The following is a 20,498-nucleotide window of genomic DNA, read 5'->3' on the forward strand; positions in this document are numbered from 1 at the left end:
AATGTTGTATGGTTGCGAGGCGTGGGCTATGGATAGAGTTGTGCGGGGAGGGAGTATGTGCTGGAAATGAGATGTTTGAGGACAATGTGTGGTGTGAGGTGGTTTGATCAAGTAAGTAATGTAAGGGTAAGAGAGATGTGTGGAAATAAAAAGAGCATGGTTGAGAGAGCAGAAGAGGGTGTTTTGAAATGGTTTGGTCACATGGAGAGAATGAGTGAGGAAAGATTGACCAAGAGGATATATGTGTCGGAGGTGGAGGGAACGAGGAGAAGTGGGAGACCAAATTGGAGGTGGAAAGAGGGAGTGAAAAAGATTTTGAGTGATCGGGGCCTGAACTTTTGGAGGGTGAAAGGCGGGCAAGGAATAGAGTGAATTGGATCGATGTCGTATACCGGGGTTGACGTACTGTCAGTGGATTGAATCAGGGCATGTGAAGCGTCTGGGGTAAACTTTGGAAAGTTGTGTGGGGCCTGGATGTGGAAAGGGAGCTGTGGTTTCGGGCATTATTGCATGACAGCTAGAGACTGAGTGTGAATGAATGGGGCCTTTGTTGTCTTTTCCTAGTGCTACCTCGCACACATGAGGGGGGAGGGGTATGGTATTCCATGTTTGTCGAGGTGGCGATGGGAATAGATAAAAGCAGACAGTGTGTATTGTGTGCACGGGTATATATGTATGTGTCTGTGTGTGTATATATATGTGTACATTGAGATGTATAGGTATGTATATTTGCGTGTGTGGACGTGTATGTATATACATTGTGTATGGGGGTGGGTTGGGCCATTTCTTTCATCTGTTTCCTTGCGCTACCTCGCAAACGCGGGAGACTGACAAAGCAAAAAAAAAAAAAGTATATATATATATATATATATATATATATATATATATATATATATATATATATATATATATATATTATATATATATTTTTTTTTTCAAGCTATTTGCCATTTCCCGCGTTACCGAGGTAGCGTGAAGAACAGAGGACTGGGCCTTTGGGGGAATATCCTCACCTGGCCCCCTTCTCTGCTCCTTCTTTTGGGGAAAAAAAAGGAAATAGCACAAGGAAACAGACGAAAGATATGGCCCAACCCACCCCCACACACATGCACACACACACACACACGTCCACACAAGCAAACATACACACCCACACATCCCAACGTACATACACACAGACACACACATATACACACATGCACACAATTCACACTGTCTGCCCCTACTCACCCCCATCGCCACCCTGCCACACACGGAATAACATCCCCCTCCCCCCTCATGTGCGCGAGGCAGCGCCAGGAAAAGACAACAAAGGCCCCATTTGCTCACACTCAGTCTCCAGCTGTCATGTAATAATGCCCGAAACCACAGCTCCCTTTCCACATCCAGGCCCCACAGAACTTTTCATGGTTTACCCCAGACGCTTCACATGCCCTGATTCAATCCATTGACAGCACGTCAACCCCGGTATACCACATCAATCCAATTCACTCTATTCCTTGCCTGCCTTTCACCCTCCTGCATGTTCAGGCCCCGATCACTCAAATTCTTTTTCACTCCCTCTTTCCACCTCCAATTTGGTCTCCCACTTCTCGTTCCCTCCACCTCCGACACATGTATCCTCTTGGTCAATCTTTCCTCACTCATTCTCTCCATGTGCCCAAACCATTTCAAAACACCCTCTTCTGCTCTCTCAACCACGCTCTTTTTATTTCCACACATCTCTCTTACCCTTACATTACTTACTCGATCAAACCACCTCACACCACATATTGTCCTCAAACATCTCATTTCCAGCACATCCACCCTCCTGCGCACAACTCTAGCCATAGCCCACGCCTCGCAACCACACAACAGTGTTGGAACCACTATTCCTTCAAACATACCCATTTTTGCTTTGAGATAATGTTCTCAACTTCCACACATTCTTCAAGGCTCCCAGGATTTTCGCCCCCTCCCCCACCCTATGATTTACTTCCGCTTCCATGGTTCCATCCACTGCCAGATCCACTCCCAGATATCTAAAACACTTTACTTCCTCCAGTTTTTCTCCATTCAAACTTACCTCCCAATTGATTTGACCCTCAACCCTACTGTACCTAATAACCTTGCTCTTATTCTTATTTACTTTTAACTTTCGTCTTTCACACACTTTACCAAACTGTCACCAGCTTCTGCAGTTTCTCACATGAATCAGCCACCAGCAATGTATCATCAGCGAACAACAACTGACTCACTTCCCAAGCTCTCTCATCCCCAACAGACTGCATACTTGCCCCTCTTTCCAAAACTCTTGCATTCACCTCCCTAACAACCCCATCCATAAACAATTTAAACAACCATGGAGACATCACGCACCCCTGCCGGAAACCTACATTCACTGAGAACCAATCACTTTCCTCTCTCCCTACACGTACACATGCCTTACATCCTTGATAAAAACTTTTCACTGCTTCTAACAACTTGCCTCCCACACCATATATTCTTAGTACCTTCCACAGAGCATCTCTATCATACGCCTTCTCCAGATCCATAAATGCTACATACAAATCCATTTGCTTTTCTAAGTATTTCTCACATACATTCTTCAAAGCAAACACCTGATCCACACATCCTCTACCACTTCTGAAACCACACTGCTCATCCCCAATCTGATGCTCTGTACATGCCTTCCCCCTCTCAATCAATACCCTCCCATATAATTTACCAGGAATACTTAACAATTTTATACCTCTGTAATTTGAGCACTTATTCTTATCCCCTTTGCCTTTGTACAATGGCACTATGCACGCATTCCGCCAATCCTCAGGCACCTCACCATGAATCATACATAAATTAAATAACCTTACCAACCAGTCAACGATACAGTCACCCCCTTTTTTTAATAAATTCCACTGCAATACCATCCAAACCTGCTGCCTTGCCAACTTTCATCTTCCACAAAGCTTTTGCTACCTTTTCTCTGTTTACCAAACCGTTTTCCCTAACCCTCTCACTTTGCACACCACCCCAACCAAAACACCCTATATCTGCCACTCTATCATCAAACACATTCAACAAACCTTCAAAATACTCGTTCCATCTCCTTCTCACATCATCACTACTTATCACCTCCCCATTACCCCCCCTCACTGAAGTTCCCATTTTCTCCCCCTTCTTATGCACTTTATTTACCTCCTTCCAAAACATCTTTTTATTCTCCCTAAAATTTAATGATACTCTCTCACCCCAACTCTCATTTGCCCTCTTTTTCATCTCTTGCACCTTTCTCTTGACCTCCTATCTCTTTCTTTTATACATCTCCCACTCAATTGCATTTTTTTCCCTGCAAAAATCGTCCAAATGCCTCTCTGTTCTCTTTCACTAATAATCTTACTTCTTCATCCCACCACTCACTACCCTTTCTAATCAACCCACCTCCCACGCTTCTCATGCCACAAGCATCTTTTGCGCAAGCCATCACTGCTTTCCTAAATACATCCCATTCCTCCCCCATTCCCCTTACATCCTTAGTTCTCACCTTTTTCCATTCTGTACTCAGTCTCTCCTGGTACTTCCTCACACAAGTCTCCTTCCCAAGCTCACTTTACTCTCACCACCCTCTTCACCCCAACATTCTCTCTTCATTTCTGAAAATCCATACAAATCTTCACCTTAGCCTCCAGAAGATAATGATCAGACATCCCTCCAGTTGCACCTCTCAGCACATTAATATCCAAAAGTCTCTCTTTCGCGTGCCTGTCAATTAACACGTAATCCAATAACGCCTTCTGGCCATCTCTCCTACTTACATACATTTACTTATGTATATCTCGCTTTTCAAACCAGGTATTCCCAATCACTAGTCCTTTTTCAGCACATAAATCTACAAGCTCTTCACCCTTTCCATTTACAATGCTGAACACCCCGTGTATACCAATTATTCCCTCAACTGCCACATTACTCACCTTTGCATTCAAATCACCCATCACTATAACCCGGTCTTGTGCATCAAAACCACTAACACACTCATTCAGCTGCTCTCAAAACACTTGCCTCTCATGATCTTTCTTCTCATGCCCAGGTGCATATGCACCAATATTCACCCATCTCTCTCCATCAACTTTCAGTTTTACCCATATTTATCTAGAATTTACTTTCTTACATCCTATCACACTCTCCCACAACTCCTGTTTAAGGAGTAGTGCTACTCCTTCCCTTGCTCTTGTCCTCTCACTAACCCCTGACTTTACTCCCAAGCCATTCCCAAACCACTCTTCCCCTTTACCCTTGAACTTCGTTTCACTCAGAGCCAAAACATCCAGGTTCCTTTCCTCAAACATACACCTATCTCTCCTTTTTTCTCATCTTGGTTACATCCACACACATTTAGACACCCCAATCTGAGCCTACGAGGAGGATGAGCACTCCCCGCGTGACTCCTTCTTCTGTTTCCCATTTTAGAAAGTTGAAATACAAGGAGGGAAATATTTCTGGCCCCCCGCTCCCGTCCCCTCTAGTTGCCTTCTATGACACGTGAGGAATGCGTAGGAAGTATATACATATTATCCCTGGGGATAACGGAGAAAGAATACTTCCCAAGTATTCCCTTCATGCTGCAAAAGGCGACTAAAAAGGGAGGAATTGGGGTGCTTGAAATCCTCATCTCCAGTTTTTACTTTTCCAAAAGAAGGAACAGAGAAGGGTGCCAAGTGAAAATTTTTCCTCTTTGGCTCGATCCTCTGTTCTTGGTGCTACTTTGCTAATGCAGGAAATGGCGAATATATATGAAAATATGTTTGATTTTAGTCGGACTTGTGTTCCCAGAATAGACATTTGAAAAGCATGGCAACCAAGGGAAACGATATTATGTATCACACAGTACCCACTATTAGCTCCTTGGGGAAGCCTTACTTTTTTGGTGAAATCTAGTTGTTGGTACTTACAGGTAGGTACGTACATTTTCCACAGGCAGCAACGTAGTGACAAACACAAAAGTATACTGTTAGGAAATTGGGACATATGATTGATGAACTAGTACCAAAGGAAAAGAAAAAGGTTTAGAAATAGATCATGAAAATGAGAGAAAACATTGCATGAATTGAACAAGATCATGGCTAAAAAGAAAAATTTTGCAACAAAAATGACATGGATGAAAAAGCCAGATGATAATTTAAGGAATGCAGATGTAGAAATAATGAAATCACATAGGAAAGAACACAACATGAATAAGGGGGAGAGTAATACTGAACATGCAAAAGAACAGTTTTGCTGTTCACACACAAGAAATCTGGGATTGTACCACGTAAAATGACAGAAAAGTATGAAAGTAACCCCAACAAAGTATGTGAGATGTTGATACATTACAGATCATTGGTATTCAGCTCAAAATGCAGGTGAGAAATTAAATGAAGTTCACCTGACATGATGAAAATGCACTCGGAAACCAATATATCGGTAAATTATACCGAATGATAAAAGTACGCATCATCTCAGAAGGTTAAGCATCAGGACTGAATAAAACCTTAACCAAACTCCTTATGAAGACAAAGATCTATATTTTGAGTCACTAGGGAGCTAGTAAATGACTTTGTTAGCTATCTCCCCACACTGGAATACATTCCTTGAAAGCAAATAAAGAATCCATTTGCAGAAGTAACGAAATCTCATAGAACAGAAAATGGATGAATAGAAAGATGTACAAACATTGAAAGGAATCCTGAATTATTCTTCATGTACGTGATTGGAGAGTAAGACGAAAAATCTGAGATAAAATGCTTTGAATTGCAATATGACTATGGAAATGAAGGCAAGCAAATATGCAGGATATTAACTGAATAATACAAATCCTTTTGTGGTAGCAAGTTCAACTAGAAATTTTGGGAAATGCTTAACCAAAATGGTGAAAAGACATTCTTAGGTGTTTCAATACCAGAAGATGATGCAGTATAATCATAGGAGCTGATCACATCAAAAGAAAATTCAATTCCAGGACCAGATGGTTAGAATCCCAGCTGTCTTTCTCAAGAGGGCAAGAACAGAAGTGGCGAGAACACTGATGTCATTGATGAAGCAGTCTCGAAAAAACAAAGCTATAGAGATTTGCAAAACATCTTTTGTAAAACACCAGTACACAAAAGGAGGATTGAAGCTGGTAGTTAAGCAGTAAAGGCCGGTTAGCTTGACTTCACATTATAAAAACCCTTTGAAAGCTTGACTTCACATGTTGTAAAAGCCTTTGAAAGCTTGAGTTGATATGTTATAAAAGCTTTTGAAAGAGTGATGAGACATCCATTGGAACATCTGACCAAGAATTTCATAAACAATGGTCTAGATGGATTTGCACCAAGAAAAAGTATGAAAAGTGAATCATTACCCCACTAGAATGACGTGTATGAACATTTATGCAAGGAGAGAGAGAATAGATTCGGTTTTTCTTGACATTTAAAAAGGCATTTGGCAATGTAAACCAAAGATGCTTCGTAAAGTAGCTGAACATAACATAAGATAGGAGGATGCATTAGAGATTTTAACTTAAATTCAGAATGGCAAATGGAACCATTTGTGATGATGGTGTCCTACCTGGGATGCCACAGGGGATGGTGCTAGCCTCAGCTTTCTGTACAATAAGGAGAGACATCGTCACTTATGAAAAATAAGTGTAAGGTGCTTTGCTGTTGAACCCAGAGTAAGCAAAATTATTGGATCAGAAGCTGATCATTTAAATTAGTCTTGGGATAATCATGAATATGGCAATAGCATTTACCTTAATATAATAGCTGTCTGACTGTGTAATAGTTATGATATTTACTATTTGGCGTTCACAGTATTATAAGCTATCATTTATGAACAAAACCAAGTTAGGAAAGAAAAGTAAGACTGGAAATAGCATTGCAAAATACTTATTGTGGTGAACCTTTATAGACCAGTGTAGGTGAGCAGTGTCAACGTAACCTGCTCTAACTTCTACATTCTACTTTTTATAATTATATCCCCCCACCTTTACTTGAGGCAGTGATGTTGACTTTTCCAAAAGTTGAAAGATCTTGAAACAGCAGATTGGAAATCCAGCTTTTATGGCAACAGGGAATAGTAATCTGCAAGAGTACATTGGACATGCCAGAATTAAACACAAATATATAGAAGCCCAGCAAGAAGCTTGCACTGATATTCAGTGGGCTACTTGGTAAAATAAGAGAATTGAATGATACAACTACAGAAACATTATGAATTAAACTTATGTGGTTAAGATCAGCCCCATGAAACCCAGAATAGATGATCATGTTATGAAGGTGGCAGCAGAGGGGAACAGTATTAGTCATCAAGCAAGACAATCGGTGAGCACTTTTGTACACGCCGCAAGCCCAGCCATTTTGACAAAATCTCCTCGTAGGTATGTACATGTACATACCTCTCTCTCTCTCTCTCTCTCTCTCTCTCTCTCTCTCTCTCTATCAACATGGAAGAGAAGGACCAAATAGAATGATGGAATAAATTAGTCTTAAGAAGAACATGAATTATGTTCAACTAACCAAACTGAACCAAAAGGGAATGAGAACCAGAACAAATATGCAAGGTACAAGGAGTCTTTTCTTTGATCACTGATGGTTAAGCTCCATTGAAAATTAATACAGATAAGCCCAACTCGATGGCTATCAATTGAATCGGCAATTGGCAGAATACTGCAGTAGTGGGTTGAACTTAACACTTAAGACTGGTGAAAGGTGGTACACAGCTCAGATCCTCTGACATGTTTTGTGACAAAAAAAACTCTGCCTTCCTGATATATCTAAAGCACATTATTGGAGAAATTCAGCATGTAAATGAGAAATTTGAAGTAGAGGTACCAGATCCAACCAGTTTGGTAAGTGGCCTTATTCAATAGATTTATTCCATAAGCTCTAAGGTCCTCATCCTAGGCAGAAAATTAAAGGAAGATGATTTGGTAGAAAACTACTTTGACCCACATCTGTCCTTGGGGTATGAGTTTGAAAAGATGACACACTGTAAGTGTCCTGATAAAAAGGATATTTGAGGATGATGCATATGATTTGTAGTGGAGTTGGTGAAACGGCTTCATCAACGCTTGCCAGACAATGTCCAGGTGTCACAGTCAGTTTCATCACTGAGTGCAATAGAATGCCTGCAACCCATAAAGCATGGAACACGAAGTAGCAAAGTTGTTAACTGATAATGAAGAAATTCTCACACGCATTAGGTTCCAGTGGAGGAAACTTCATCATGGATTGTGGAAACAGCACTTTGGGCTGAAATAGCTTCGTACAGGGATGCAACAGGAGAAAATCCCTTCAGTGACCTCTCTGAGATGGCTTTGACTGTGTTGATACTGCCTCCCTCCAATGCTGATGTATAGGGTATTGTTAGTCATATGAACATCATGAAGTCAAAGCTTCGAAATAGACTTGAGTATCAAAACCTTAAATGTGATACTAACTTTCAAGTATGGCCTAAGAAGAAATGGAAACTGCTGTTATGATTATAAACAGCATATGGAAGTAATGAAAAACATTGGTTCATTGAAAGCATGAGTCATCCCACCTGCAACCTCGACCTGCCTATTGACCACCACAACCCCAGGACACTAAGGATGAAGAGATTGTGGATTGGGAATTAGTAGATCTGGAATAATGGTGAATGTTTTATTGTTAAGGCAGTCATTCATACCTGTTATTGATATTTTGGCAAATCAGGGTAGAAATAATTCAAAGAGCACTTTTCTAGAGTGAATCTAGTGCCATCTGAAATTTTGAGTTGGCAGCTCTGTTTACAGAACTTAAGTGTGTAATCAGCTCCAATAACTACTAGAAGATTTTGCAGAGTAAAACTATTCTTGGACTATGCAGAATGAAACACAAAGTGGCGACGAGGATAAAACCATGAAATTTAGACAGCCAATGGAAGTTATTGAAAAGTGGAAAAAAAGGATGTTCACAAAGATCAGCGGTTGGCATGTTGAGTAATTTATTCAGTTGGTTTACTGCAAACAGTAACAGTACCTCTGATTGGTCACGAAAGTGAATTTTATCTAGACATTGAACCCTGAGCTGAGTAAGGAGTTTCTGCAACATTATTTCTTGGCATATTATAAATGATGAAGTCAAGAAGAAAAATAATAGCAGCGGTAGGACCTAAGATGGACAAGCCTAAACATCCTTGAGAATTGACGGTGGTAAGATTAAAATTCCCTAGAAGAATCAGACGACCAGAAGAGAGCGTAGCTCAGTACATGACTTCCTTTAGAGAAGTAATGGAGCACTGCAATTTCAGTTCTTTGATGACAGACCTGCAAGATCAAATGTTGCATGACCAGTTGATTGTTGGTACCTGCTGAGCAGATACAAGCAAAACTACTGGCATTAGAGCTCAAGACATGAGATTTTGTTGTGTAGGAAAAGCTTTGATTTGGTGGTGGCTAAAGAGGCAACACAGAAGGACATGTCATACATGAAAAATCCATCATCCCTGCATACAGGGACACAAGGCATCCAGACAGCTGTTGGACCAGAGATAAGAGGTGCTACAACTTCCAACAAGTAGGCCATTTCTCCTGTAAATGTCACCAGTCTCAGCGACAGGGCTAGACCAAGAGAAGAAAGGATGGAAGGGCATTCCTTAGTAGCTGTTTCAAGCCTTCTCCTAAAAATACATCCTAGAGAGTGCCTTCACCAAGAGGAAGGAGTACAGCACCAGGAGGGGTAGGAGGACCACCAAGAGGGAGAAGAGGACTGCCAATAGGGGGTAAAATGCCTTATGTGGAAAACGTGGAAAAGCAGGAAGGAGGATAAGAAAATAACTGTGTTGAGAAGGTTAAAGAGGACTACTTTGATTTCAGTTCAGTACTACATCATACCAATGGAAACAAGAGTGAGGTACAACTTGGAAGTATTCGTCCATATATGTGTAGACTAAATATTGAAGGGCAAGAGGAAGATTTGGAAATGGACGCTAGTGCAAGTTTCACCACAATTAGTGAACATGTTTATGAGAGTTTTTGTGATATGGTAACCATATTACAAGAAAATCTAATGGAAAATGATGTGATATTGAAGTCATACAAATGAGAAAAACTGATTTAAAGGTGCTGTGTTATGAAAGCTCATGGTCTAGTATATGCATTGCTGTTAGTAGTGGTAAAAGGTTATGGACAAAATTTGTTTGTAGGAACAGGTTACAAATCTCCAGATTGATTGCAAGAATTCTGTGTTTGATGTACAGGAACAGTTGGATAGCAATGAAAAGTTTGCAAAGGATTAGAATAAGAAGTATGCTTGTGTATTTGAGGAATGTTTGGGCTTGTACACTGGAGGAAGGCCAAAATTTATGTGGATGCTGGAGTAAAGCCAAAATTTTTGAAAGCTTGCTCCCTGCCTTTTTCTTTGTGAGAGGCCATAGAGAGAATTGGATAGGCTAGTGGCACATGGAACACACACCAGTGGAAAGCTCAGAATGGAGATTTCTGATGGTGGTTGTGTCCATACCATCCTCGCAAGTTAGAATTTGTGGAGACTTTAAAGTGATATTGAAACTGGTGGCTGAGAAGGACACTTTTTCAGTTACAGAAATTTATTGTTGACCAGATTGGTAGGAGGTAAGTCATTCTCAGAATTAGACTTGAGAAGTGCTTATAAACAGATGTTATTAGATGAAGTGTCAAAGAAGTATTTTGTGATAAACACAGAGGGTTGATAAGGTTGATTACCCTAGGTGATCAAGTGTGCAACTTGGATTTTTCAGAGAAATGTACAATTTATTGAAAGATATTCGTCACGCTGAAATTTTGATCACTGGAAGCACTGAAGTAGAATATCGAACCAACTTGACCAAGATGGTAAAGATTATATGAAATAGGCTTGAAACAGCATTTTGACAATCGAGTTTTTCCAAAACTGTGCAAGTTATTTGAGACACAAAATTGATTCACAGGGGATGGTTGCATTAGAAAGTAAAGTAAAAGCAGTTGTGGATGCACCCAGGCTAACAAACATGCAAACACTGCAATCATCCTTTGGAGGTATAGATTCATACGGTAAATTTCTCAGGAGCCTCTCCAGTGCTTTCACCATTGTATATGTTGTTAAGGAAGTGGTGTTATGGCAGTGGTTTCAACCCCAAGAAGCTTCATTTAAGAAAGCAAATCTGATATTATTGTCTAGTTAGTTTTTGGTACTTTATGATCCAAATAGGCCTCTTGTTTAGTCATGTAATGCATCACCATATGGTGTAGGTGCAATGCTAGCACATCAAGAAGATTGATCAGAACAACTTATAGATTTTGCTTTACACACACTGCTTGATGCTGAGAAGAATTACAGACAAATTTACAGAGAGAGTTTGGCAGTAGTGTTTAGGTTGCAACATCTTCATAACTATGTGTATGGAAGATCATTCACATTAGTCACAGACCACATGCCCATAGTTTCACTTGCATGAACACAAGGCATTGCCTAGTATGGCTAGTGCATGAATACATCATTAAGCCATCTCACTTGCTGCTTATGATTACTTGTTGAAATTTAGAAATGGTTATGACAGTGCAAATGTTGACTTATTGAGTAGGTTACCATTAGCAGTATATGTATGTATATGTGCGTGTATGGGCGTTACTGTATGTCATCCAAATGAGATTTTGGAAGCATAAAGTTGACAGAGAAAGGAGCTCTGAGGAGAAGTAATCATACAGGAGTGGGGCAAGGATGGTATGAGTGACACAGGGCAGGTTGCAGGACAAATGAGTTTTAGGCAAGATGTGATCCAGGAAAATGACGAAACACTTGAAGATCAAAAAGAGAGTAATGTCAGATTTCTAAGCCAAAAGGGAGTCTGACATATACAAGTTCATCCTGTATGGTTCCTTCAGGAAACCCAGTGAAAATTAAAAAAGGTCTGGAAAAGTCACAAATAAACCTGTGAGATTAGATTTGTAGAATACAACTTTGATATTACGGCATACAACACTGCATGTGATACATTGAAAATGAAATGGAGGAACAAGCTGTTTTACTATACTTGTATATATAATTTCAAGGATGTGTATTTTCTGTTTGTAATATTATGTTTCTGTAATACTGCAAGGAATTGGTAATTATCTTGATAATGAACAAGATGCAAATGCCAGTAAGCACATTGTTTAATATATACTATCAGTTTCAGAATTGAGGGGGGGAAAAGATGTCATAACTTTATAGGGAATCAAATGCTTTTCTTAAAGGCCCATCTGGGTTCTGTTTACAAAATGTATTTGTATAACCAACCACCATAGCTACCAGAAGTTTTACCAGAGTAAAGCAATTATTTTTTGGACTATTAAGTGTTTGTTTGAACTTCCCAAACCAGTATACTACGCAAAATATTACAGCTATGGAAGTAGACACAAGTACAAGGAAAGAATTAGTTCACTAACAGATGAAAGAGAACAGTTCCAGAGGTTAGTAATTATTTGTGAATCATTCAATCTTATAAAAGTAAACCACAGCCAAGCAAGAGCAAACACAAATACAAGTCTGTTATATAGCATATCATAGATATCGCTACATCTTATAGTAGCGAAATGAAATTGAAGGAGTTACAAAAATTAAGGACAACAAATGAGTGACAAGAAATTTCAGTTTGACAGTCCAGATTGAAGAGCAATCACTAAAAGAAAATTCATTAAACTTGGAATGAGATCTTCAAGGGCAGTAATGTAACAACAAACATGAAAATATACTCTGGGAAAATATGACCAGTTGTAAGTGGAATGATACCAAACAAAAAGGGTAGTGGAAAGATCAGAATACCAAGACAGAAAACAGTAGATGAATAGAAGATATAGTAGGCGGAAGAAAAAGTTAAAGGAGAAACATATCAAATAATTTGAGAAAATAGATAATGCAGATGTGAAAATAATGAAACCCCTTGGAAGAGAACAGAAAATGAAAGAGAGGGTTATACAAAACTTGGAAAGCAATTAAGAATTATTTTTCACATTTAAACATAAAAAAACAAATACCTAGAGGTAAAAAGTGTGAAAACTACATCAGGGGAATATGCAAGGTTAATCTTTCTTGAATAGCACAAATTAGTTATAAGCTCAAAATCCAATGAGAAATCAAATTGATTAGTCAGCTCAGAAGAAATTCACCTCCAGAACTAGATAGAATCCCAGCCCTCCTCTTCAAGAAGACAAAAACAACAATAGAAACACTTGTGATGTTACGAGATATTCTGTATGAAAGCAGTATTGCAGATGTTCATTAAAGAGCGTATAGAACACAATCATAAAAAGATGACCCATCACACAAAATCAATGTAAACCAGTTACCTTCACTCCACTTGTCATGAACGTCTTTAACAGTGATAAAAAGGACATGTCATAGAACACCTGATCAGTAACAACTACATAAAATGCAAGGTATGTATACCCAAGTAATAGTCCATTACATCCATTACAATGATTTACATGAAAGTTTAATGCAGGGAAAGAGAATGGGCTCAGTTTTCTACTTTTGCAAAGGCATTTCACTTAGTAAACAATAACTTTTCGAGTGAAAGTAACAAAACATAACTTCCAGAGTAAGATAAGAAGGTGGATCAGAGATTCTACCCAACAAAGTTTAAAATGGTAGTAAATGGGGCCATGTCAGATAAAGATGTCACTTTTGATAAACCAGAAAGGAACATTTTTAGGCACAATAATGGTATCAGGCATCAATAATCAAAAGAAAGTAGAGCAAGGAACTTTGAACCCAAAGTAAAATACCAAAAGGTTATGTGGAGATGCAAATTTAAATGGGCAGAGGTGAACCAGATGAAATGTAATGAAGACTAATTACAGCAAGAAAGGCATGAAACTAATATTTCGGTAACATTATATAAATGCCAGATGGGAAAGGTAATGTGAAAGATTTAGCATCATGAACGAAAAACAAGATTTCAGAGGACAAATTATAAAGAAAACACTATTAAACCAAGTGATGAGTGGTATGATATTGAGAAATTTTATTGAAAAACAAAGTAATGATGAAAATGTTTAATGTGTATATATAAGAGGCAAAGTTGAATACTTTGAATACTCTCTCTTTCTCCCTAAGAGAGTTAGGAATGTGGATGAATATATAATGACATATAGAGAAGAACAGGGAATGGATGAAGAGAGGGTTTTACAAAACATTCAAAGGAACATACATTACCATAACAGAAAACAAGATATCAGAGACTGGACCCCTGAAAGTGGGAGAAAAATATGAAAATGACCCCAAGGAAATATGCAGGATGTTACCTGAACAACACAGTGGTGTTCATTTGAAAATGGAATGAGAAAGTAAATGCACTTTTTAACTATCTTGATATTGCACTCATGGGTGTAAAGATACTGGAAGATGATGGAATTTGAGTGATTTATCAGCTTGATGGAAATTTAGCCACAAAACCAGATAGAATCCCACCTACCGTCCTTCAAGAAGGCAGAAACGGCAATAGCTAAACCTGTGATATTATTGATGAAGTATATTCTAAGTGAAGAAAAAAATTGCAAACATTTTTCAAAATGGCATATTAGACATTACACAGAGGAGGATTCAAGCAGTACCTAAATACCTAAACAGTATAATCCCATTGGCTTGACATCACGTGTAATAAGACTTAGCAAGATCAATAAAAGGACACATCTTAGAGCCTTTGATCAAAGATACCCTCAGAAGTAAAGGGCCATAGGAAGTTGTAGGAAACCCAAACCCAATTATTAGCTATTACAATGAATATATGAAAATATAATGCATGGAGAGAAAATGGGTGCTTCTTGATCTTGCAAAGGCATCTGGCAAACCAAAATGCAAATGTTTATTAGAGAAAGTAGCTGAACAAAACAATGAAGGTGTGATCAGGAGATGGCTTGATGAGATCTTAACTAACAAAGTTCAAAGTAATATCAGACAGAACCATATTTGATGAAAATTTTCCGTCTGGAATATCGCAAAGAAACATTATCCTTTGCAATAATGACTTCTGGCATTTATAGAGAACTAAAAGAAAGCATAGTAAGGAGGCTTGCAGGTGACACCGTAGTATGCAAAATGATTGAATCGGAAGGTGATCAATGTGAGATGTGAAAAGACAGAATTAATATACAAATGGGTATACATGAACCTGATGGAATTTTATAGTTAGATTTGGGTAATAAGGTATGAAACAAGCAAGAATACATTGGTAGCACCATATTAAGGCCCAGCACAGAGAGCAAGGGAAAGTGGAACATATTAAAAAGATTTGGGTGGCTACATAAATGAAAAATTATAATTTAGAAATTACATTAAGAAGATTGCATGGTAAGTCAAATAATGATTGCTATGATATTAAGATATACCACAGCAAGAGAGAGAAAATTAATGAAAATATTTAATGTATACACAAGCAAAATTGAATAATGTGTTGTATGGTCCCCAGCCAAACAAATGGAAATAAACACATTAGAGAGAATTGAGCAGCACATCATGAGCAAAGTTGAGGAAATGGAACTTGAGAACTACCATAAAAATGCTGCAAGCACTGGAATACCTTAGAAAGAAATAAGAAAGATATGTGATAATTTGTGTATAGCAGCAAATTGAAGGTGTTGAGAACATAATTAACTAGAATGGTTAATCAAACTAAAATCTATGAGAGCCCAGCAAGGAAACTCAACTGCTCAGTTTGCAGTCAGAGGAAATAACCAACTTGCATAGATCAGCTACAGAAGCATTTAAAAGGAAATGACATTTAGATGAAATCACTCACAGAGGAACCTAGATTTGATCTTTTATTTAACAAATGTGGCACTTGAAAAGAATGGTATTTTTTGCAAAGGAGGATAATCGGTGGGCACCATGAGCTTGCCCTGCAGTTTTGGCAGAATCATGTTGGAGTTAAGCACTTTGTCTGATTCATAACAATTACCAACATAGCTCAAACAACAACTTCATAATTCCTGTGGTGAGAATTGTTTGCTACCCCAGCCTTTCGACAAAATCTTTTAATTACTAGTAAGTGGTATCTTTCTCTGTTATTGAGGGCTGCATAGTGTTTTAGCTCTTTAGTGATTGTAAAGTGACAATCCTTTGGCCTGGATAGCTGTTTTTTTTTTCTTGTCTCCCTCACACATGGACTTATGGCTTTCAGTCCACAAACAAAATCTCACCATCTCATACATAACATTTAATAACGCATGACTCATATGACATGTTTCTCTTAACCCTATGTTTGCTTGAGATGTGTTACACACTATCCCTGCCATTGAGCAAGATCTCATTGTAAGTACTCCAAAGTAAGTACTCTCTGTATTTGTTGAGATTTATGGATAAATGTTGTTAGTTCTGTTTATTTCTGTGAAACCTTTAATTTTTTTGTCTTGCATATGTATTTGTTTGAATTTAGCTTGCCATTCCCACATGCACAGCAGGCTTGTATAGAAAAGGAGAAAGGTTCACATGTTACAATTATCCATATGCGTACTACTTTTTCAATGCTTAACAGGACTTGTGGCTGAGAAGAACTCGCCAACTTCACACTACCTTGCTAGGGCTCAAATATTTGCACTTGTGTTGTCTTGTTCATAGTAACAGCAGCTCAGCCTACCTGTCCATTATTATGCCCTTGAGAAACAGTACTTTCAGTTGCAGTACTTTTAAGAAAATTTAGGTTTTCTAATCTTTGAGTTGGTACTACATTGCTGGGGTAAGACTTAGCTGAGGCAACCTTCAGTTTAGCGAACTCCTTACTGGGATGAAACAATTGTTCATTGCTTATAGTATCAATAAAAATATGGTTATCTGAAGAAGTTGTCAGAATTTGTACCCTTGAGAGTTACAGTGCTTGAGTGAGTCTTGGTATTCTGATCATGACATGAGTTGGTGCAGTAACACTGTGTAAAACTTAGCTGAGATAACCTTCAGTTTAGTGAGATCCCTGACTAGGATGAAACAGCTGATCGTGTTTGAAATAGTAAAATAATTGTTATCACTTGAGTATGTACCATACTTATCATAGCAAGTATGATGCCAGCTGAAACTTTCTTCCCTTTGTTCCCCAGGGGGTTGGAGTACTTCTTAGCGATGGAAAACATGAACCTGTCAGCCATCCGGACCATCAGAGTTCTGCGTCCACTCAGAGCTATTAACAGGATTCCCAGTAAGTCAGAGCAACACTTAATGTTGCATCCTGTATGGATTCATTTATGTTTAGCTCTTTTCATCCTAATAAGAGCAGGTAACTCAAAAGCTTGATTGTTTTAAAGTTTCGGTGAAAGTCTTGATAAAAGTGATTGTATCACTTTTTCATAAGTATATACTTATTTTGGTAACTTTTTATGTTCAGTAATAAGTGATTCAGCTGCTGTCTCACTTGCCACAGTATATATAGTACATATTTTTTTCTAAGTTGGCAAATTATTTCTGGATTCATATTTTAAGATTTATTTTGCAGGCTCTGGACTTTCAGAAACTAGAGAAAAAGTAAAATAATGGCTTTACATATAAGTGCAAGGAAACTTTTCATTTAGATTCATTATCCATGTAATGAAATAGTTCAAGTTGACTGCTGTTTTATAATATATGATGTGGGAAAGATTTGGTGTTGAAGTAAAGCAAGTTGTGTGTGGTGGCAGGTATGAGGATCCTGGTGATGCTGCTACTGGATACACTGCCTATGCTAGGGAATGTCCTCCTCCTCTGCTTCTTTGTTTTCTTCATCTTTGGCATTGTTGGCGTGCAGCTGTGGGCGGGGATGCTACGTCAGCGCTGCTTTATAGACCTGCCCAAAAATGTTACAGCTGTTCCTGGGTGAGTTGATTCAAGGCAGTTATGGTACAGTACAGTATAGCAACAGGTTGTTTATGTTAGTGTGACCCAGCTGGACAGATGGAGCCCCACCAGGAGGATGGCTCAGTCTTATTGAAGTCACTTTCCTAGATGCCTTACTGCATCTTTTTGTGTATCTGCTAAAGTGTGTGTATATGTGTGTGTAATTACCTATTTGTGCTGTATTGGGAGGGAGTCTAATTTTAAAGGTCCCTGCCTTTTGAACATTCTGTATAATACTACTAAAATTTCTTTATGCTGTCTGCATAAGCCATGTTCTCAGTCATTTAATAATATTCGTCTGACACTCTTATACTCTCAAAGTACTTTCTCATATCTTTTTTACAAGTTTTTTTTTGCTTAATCTCTTGGCATATCCTCTGTTATGTCCCTACATCTCTCAAAGAATTGTTCACTGTCTCCATCATGTCTGTTTTAAAACTTAAAGATTGTGATCAGGTCGCCTCTCGATTTGTTTCAGGGTGAACAAGTTTAAGGACCCTTGCCAATTCCTGTAACTCAAGCTATCTTAATTCTAGTACCATCTTTATTGTTCTCCTCTGGACATTCTCCATGAGCAATTTGTGCTTCTTTAGATATTGACAAAACTTAAGCCATTTCTTGTTTTGGTCTTATGAGTGATACATACAGCTTGTTGAATAATTTCTTATCCATGAGCTTAAATTGTATGTATTTGATTATCCATTTGTATGGTACAGGAATAGAGTTTTACACTCATGGGGGTTGCATCTCTTGAACATTCTTTACTAATTGTGTGTGTATGTATGTCTGTACAATGATTAACCTCAATAGAAATAATTGTACCAATGATAAGTTGAAAGAAATATGCTCAAGGCAGAAAAATACACAAGTAACTAGTGAGAATTCCTTAGACAAATCCTACTTTGTGATGGACTGCACTTAATTGTGATTGCTGCCACCTAGTTCATTAGAGGACTAGAAGATGTGAATATGAACGACGAACTGTAGCCATAGAATAAATTCCTCTTGAGATTTACAGCAGACGGTAACCTGACTTGCACAACCACACAGGTCAGAAGGCACACACTGACACAACCACACAGGTCAGAAGGCACACACTGACACAACCACACAGGTCAGAAGACACACACTAGGCCACAAAGGCTCAAATCAGATGAGGTCAAGTAAGGATCTCTCAGGTCAGGGATATATCAAAAGCCAGACCTAGAGCTTTGCCACTGTGATCTCATCTGAGACATACCATAAGCTAAAACACAGTTGCTCAAATCCATTTTCTAGCTGTTATGTGTAATGCACTGAAGTCATGGCTCCCTAGCCAGAACCAAGCTGCATTATATGCCCTAGTTCAGTCCTTTGACAGCACATCAATGCCTTTGTGTCACATCATTTCAGCTCACTTTATCCCATGCATGCCTTTCACCCTCCTGTGTGATTAGGTCCCAGTCACTCAAAATCTTTTTCACTCCATCCTTGTTCCCTCCACTTTTGACACATACATCCTCTTTGTCAACCTCTTCTCACTCAGTTGTTTGGAAGATGTAGGAATAAGACTTACAAAGTAGGTATATATTCTTTTTTCTTCATGATTTTTAACCATTTCATGAATGAGCGTGGTAGTATTCAGAACAAATGACTGAGACTTAGAGGAAAAGAGATCTTTATTTGGCACTTTCCTGTATTCCTTGTGAAAAGTAATACAGGAAGGGAGGATCCCCAGCGCGCACACACACACACACACACACACACCCCTTTTCCTTTCATTCTCTCATCTGTTTCAGTCTTCTTCCACAGTATGCAGGATATACATGGGCAATATTCTTTCTCGCCCATCCTCAGCGATAGTGTATTTACTTAATGCAGGAAATGATAGACAAGTTTGAAATGCATTTTCCAAAAAAAAATAAATTCCTCAAAGAAACTTGTCTCTACCCCTGCATATTTTTAGAGGGGATGCATGGCTAAGGGTTATTGTGGGTGCAAGAATATGATGCTCACAGGATGAAATCATTGTACATCAAGTTGCTGAAAGAAGCATTTCTAATGGTATGAACACTAGCAACCCACATCGCTATGCCTCAGGTTATCTTTACCTATGGGGAAGGATGTGCTTTCTTTACTCTTCCTGGCTGCTTCTTCATTTTGGGAATTTCTGGATACTGTATTTCTTCCATCTGTGCTTCAGTTTGGTTAGCACTTACCTTTCTGTAGAGAGGAGAGCCCAAATTTTCACCTTGTTGCGAGAAACTATGGGTACACAGTAGATTTCTTGGCACACTAAGCCGTCATAACACATGATGAGTTGGCTGCTTTCCAGCACTTGTGGCCTCCCTGACATCATCATCCAAGCATCAGAACTTTTCCTTAGTCACTTAGGAAGTTTTCTAGATCTAAAGATAACCTCTTAAGATGAGAAGTTTGAAAGACTCCACATTTCAGTTGCCAAACTCAAGAAAAACCATCCAACAGTTCTATGAAATGCTTCTCACAGAACTGTTCAACATTGTCTGCTAAAGGACCTTCACATTGACTCCCACAAGCCCGCTGCTTTCATAGGAAATGAAATACAAACAACTCACATTTGCTAAGAAAAACAAGGACTGGAGTGATCAACGGTGGAGTAAAGCAGGGGAGGGTGAGGAGGCTGACAGCCAGTATGACTATCATCTCACACCACATATTGTCTTCACA

General features: G+C 38.8%; 1 protein-coding gene across 1 annotated transcript in view; it reads left to right on the top strand.

The window, feature by feature from the left end:
- The window catches only part of LOC139766186 (voltage-dependent T-type calcium channel subunit alpha-1G-like), a 1,124,919-nt gene that overhangs the window by 44,537 nt on the left and 1,059,884 nt on the right, over positions 1-20,498 (top strand). Inside the window, exons 3-4 of the mRNA XM_071694457.1 lie at positions 17,042-17,139; positions 17,615-17,789. Of these exons, the coding sequence (XP_071550558.1) occupies positions 17,042-17,139; positions 17,615-17,789 (273 nt within the window). The remainder of the gene's footprint in view (positions 1-17,041; positions 17,140-17,614; positions 17,790-20,498) is intronic.

The sequence above is a fragment of the Panulirus ornatus genome, chromosome 57, assembly GCF_036320965.1.
Source record: "Panulirus ornatus isolate Po-2019 chromosome 57, ASM3632096v1, whole genome shotgun sequence".
NCBI lineage: Eukaryota > Metazoa > Arthropoda > Malacostraca > Decapoda > Palinuridae > Panulirus > Panulirus ornatus.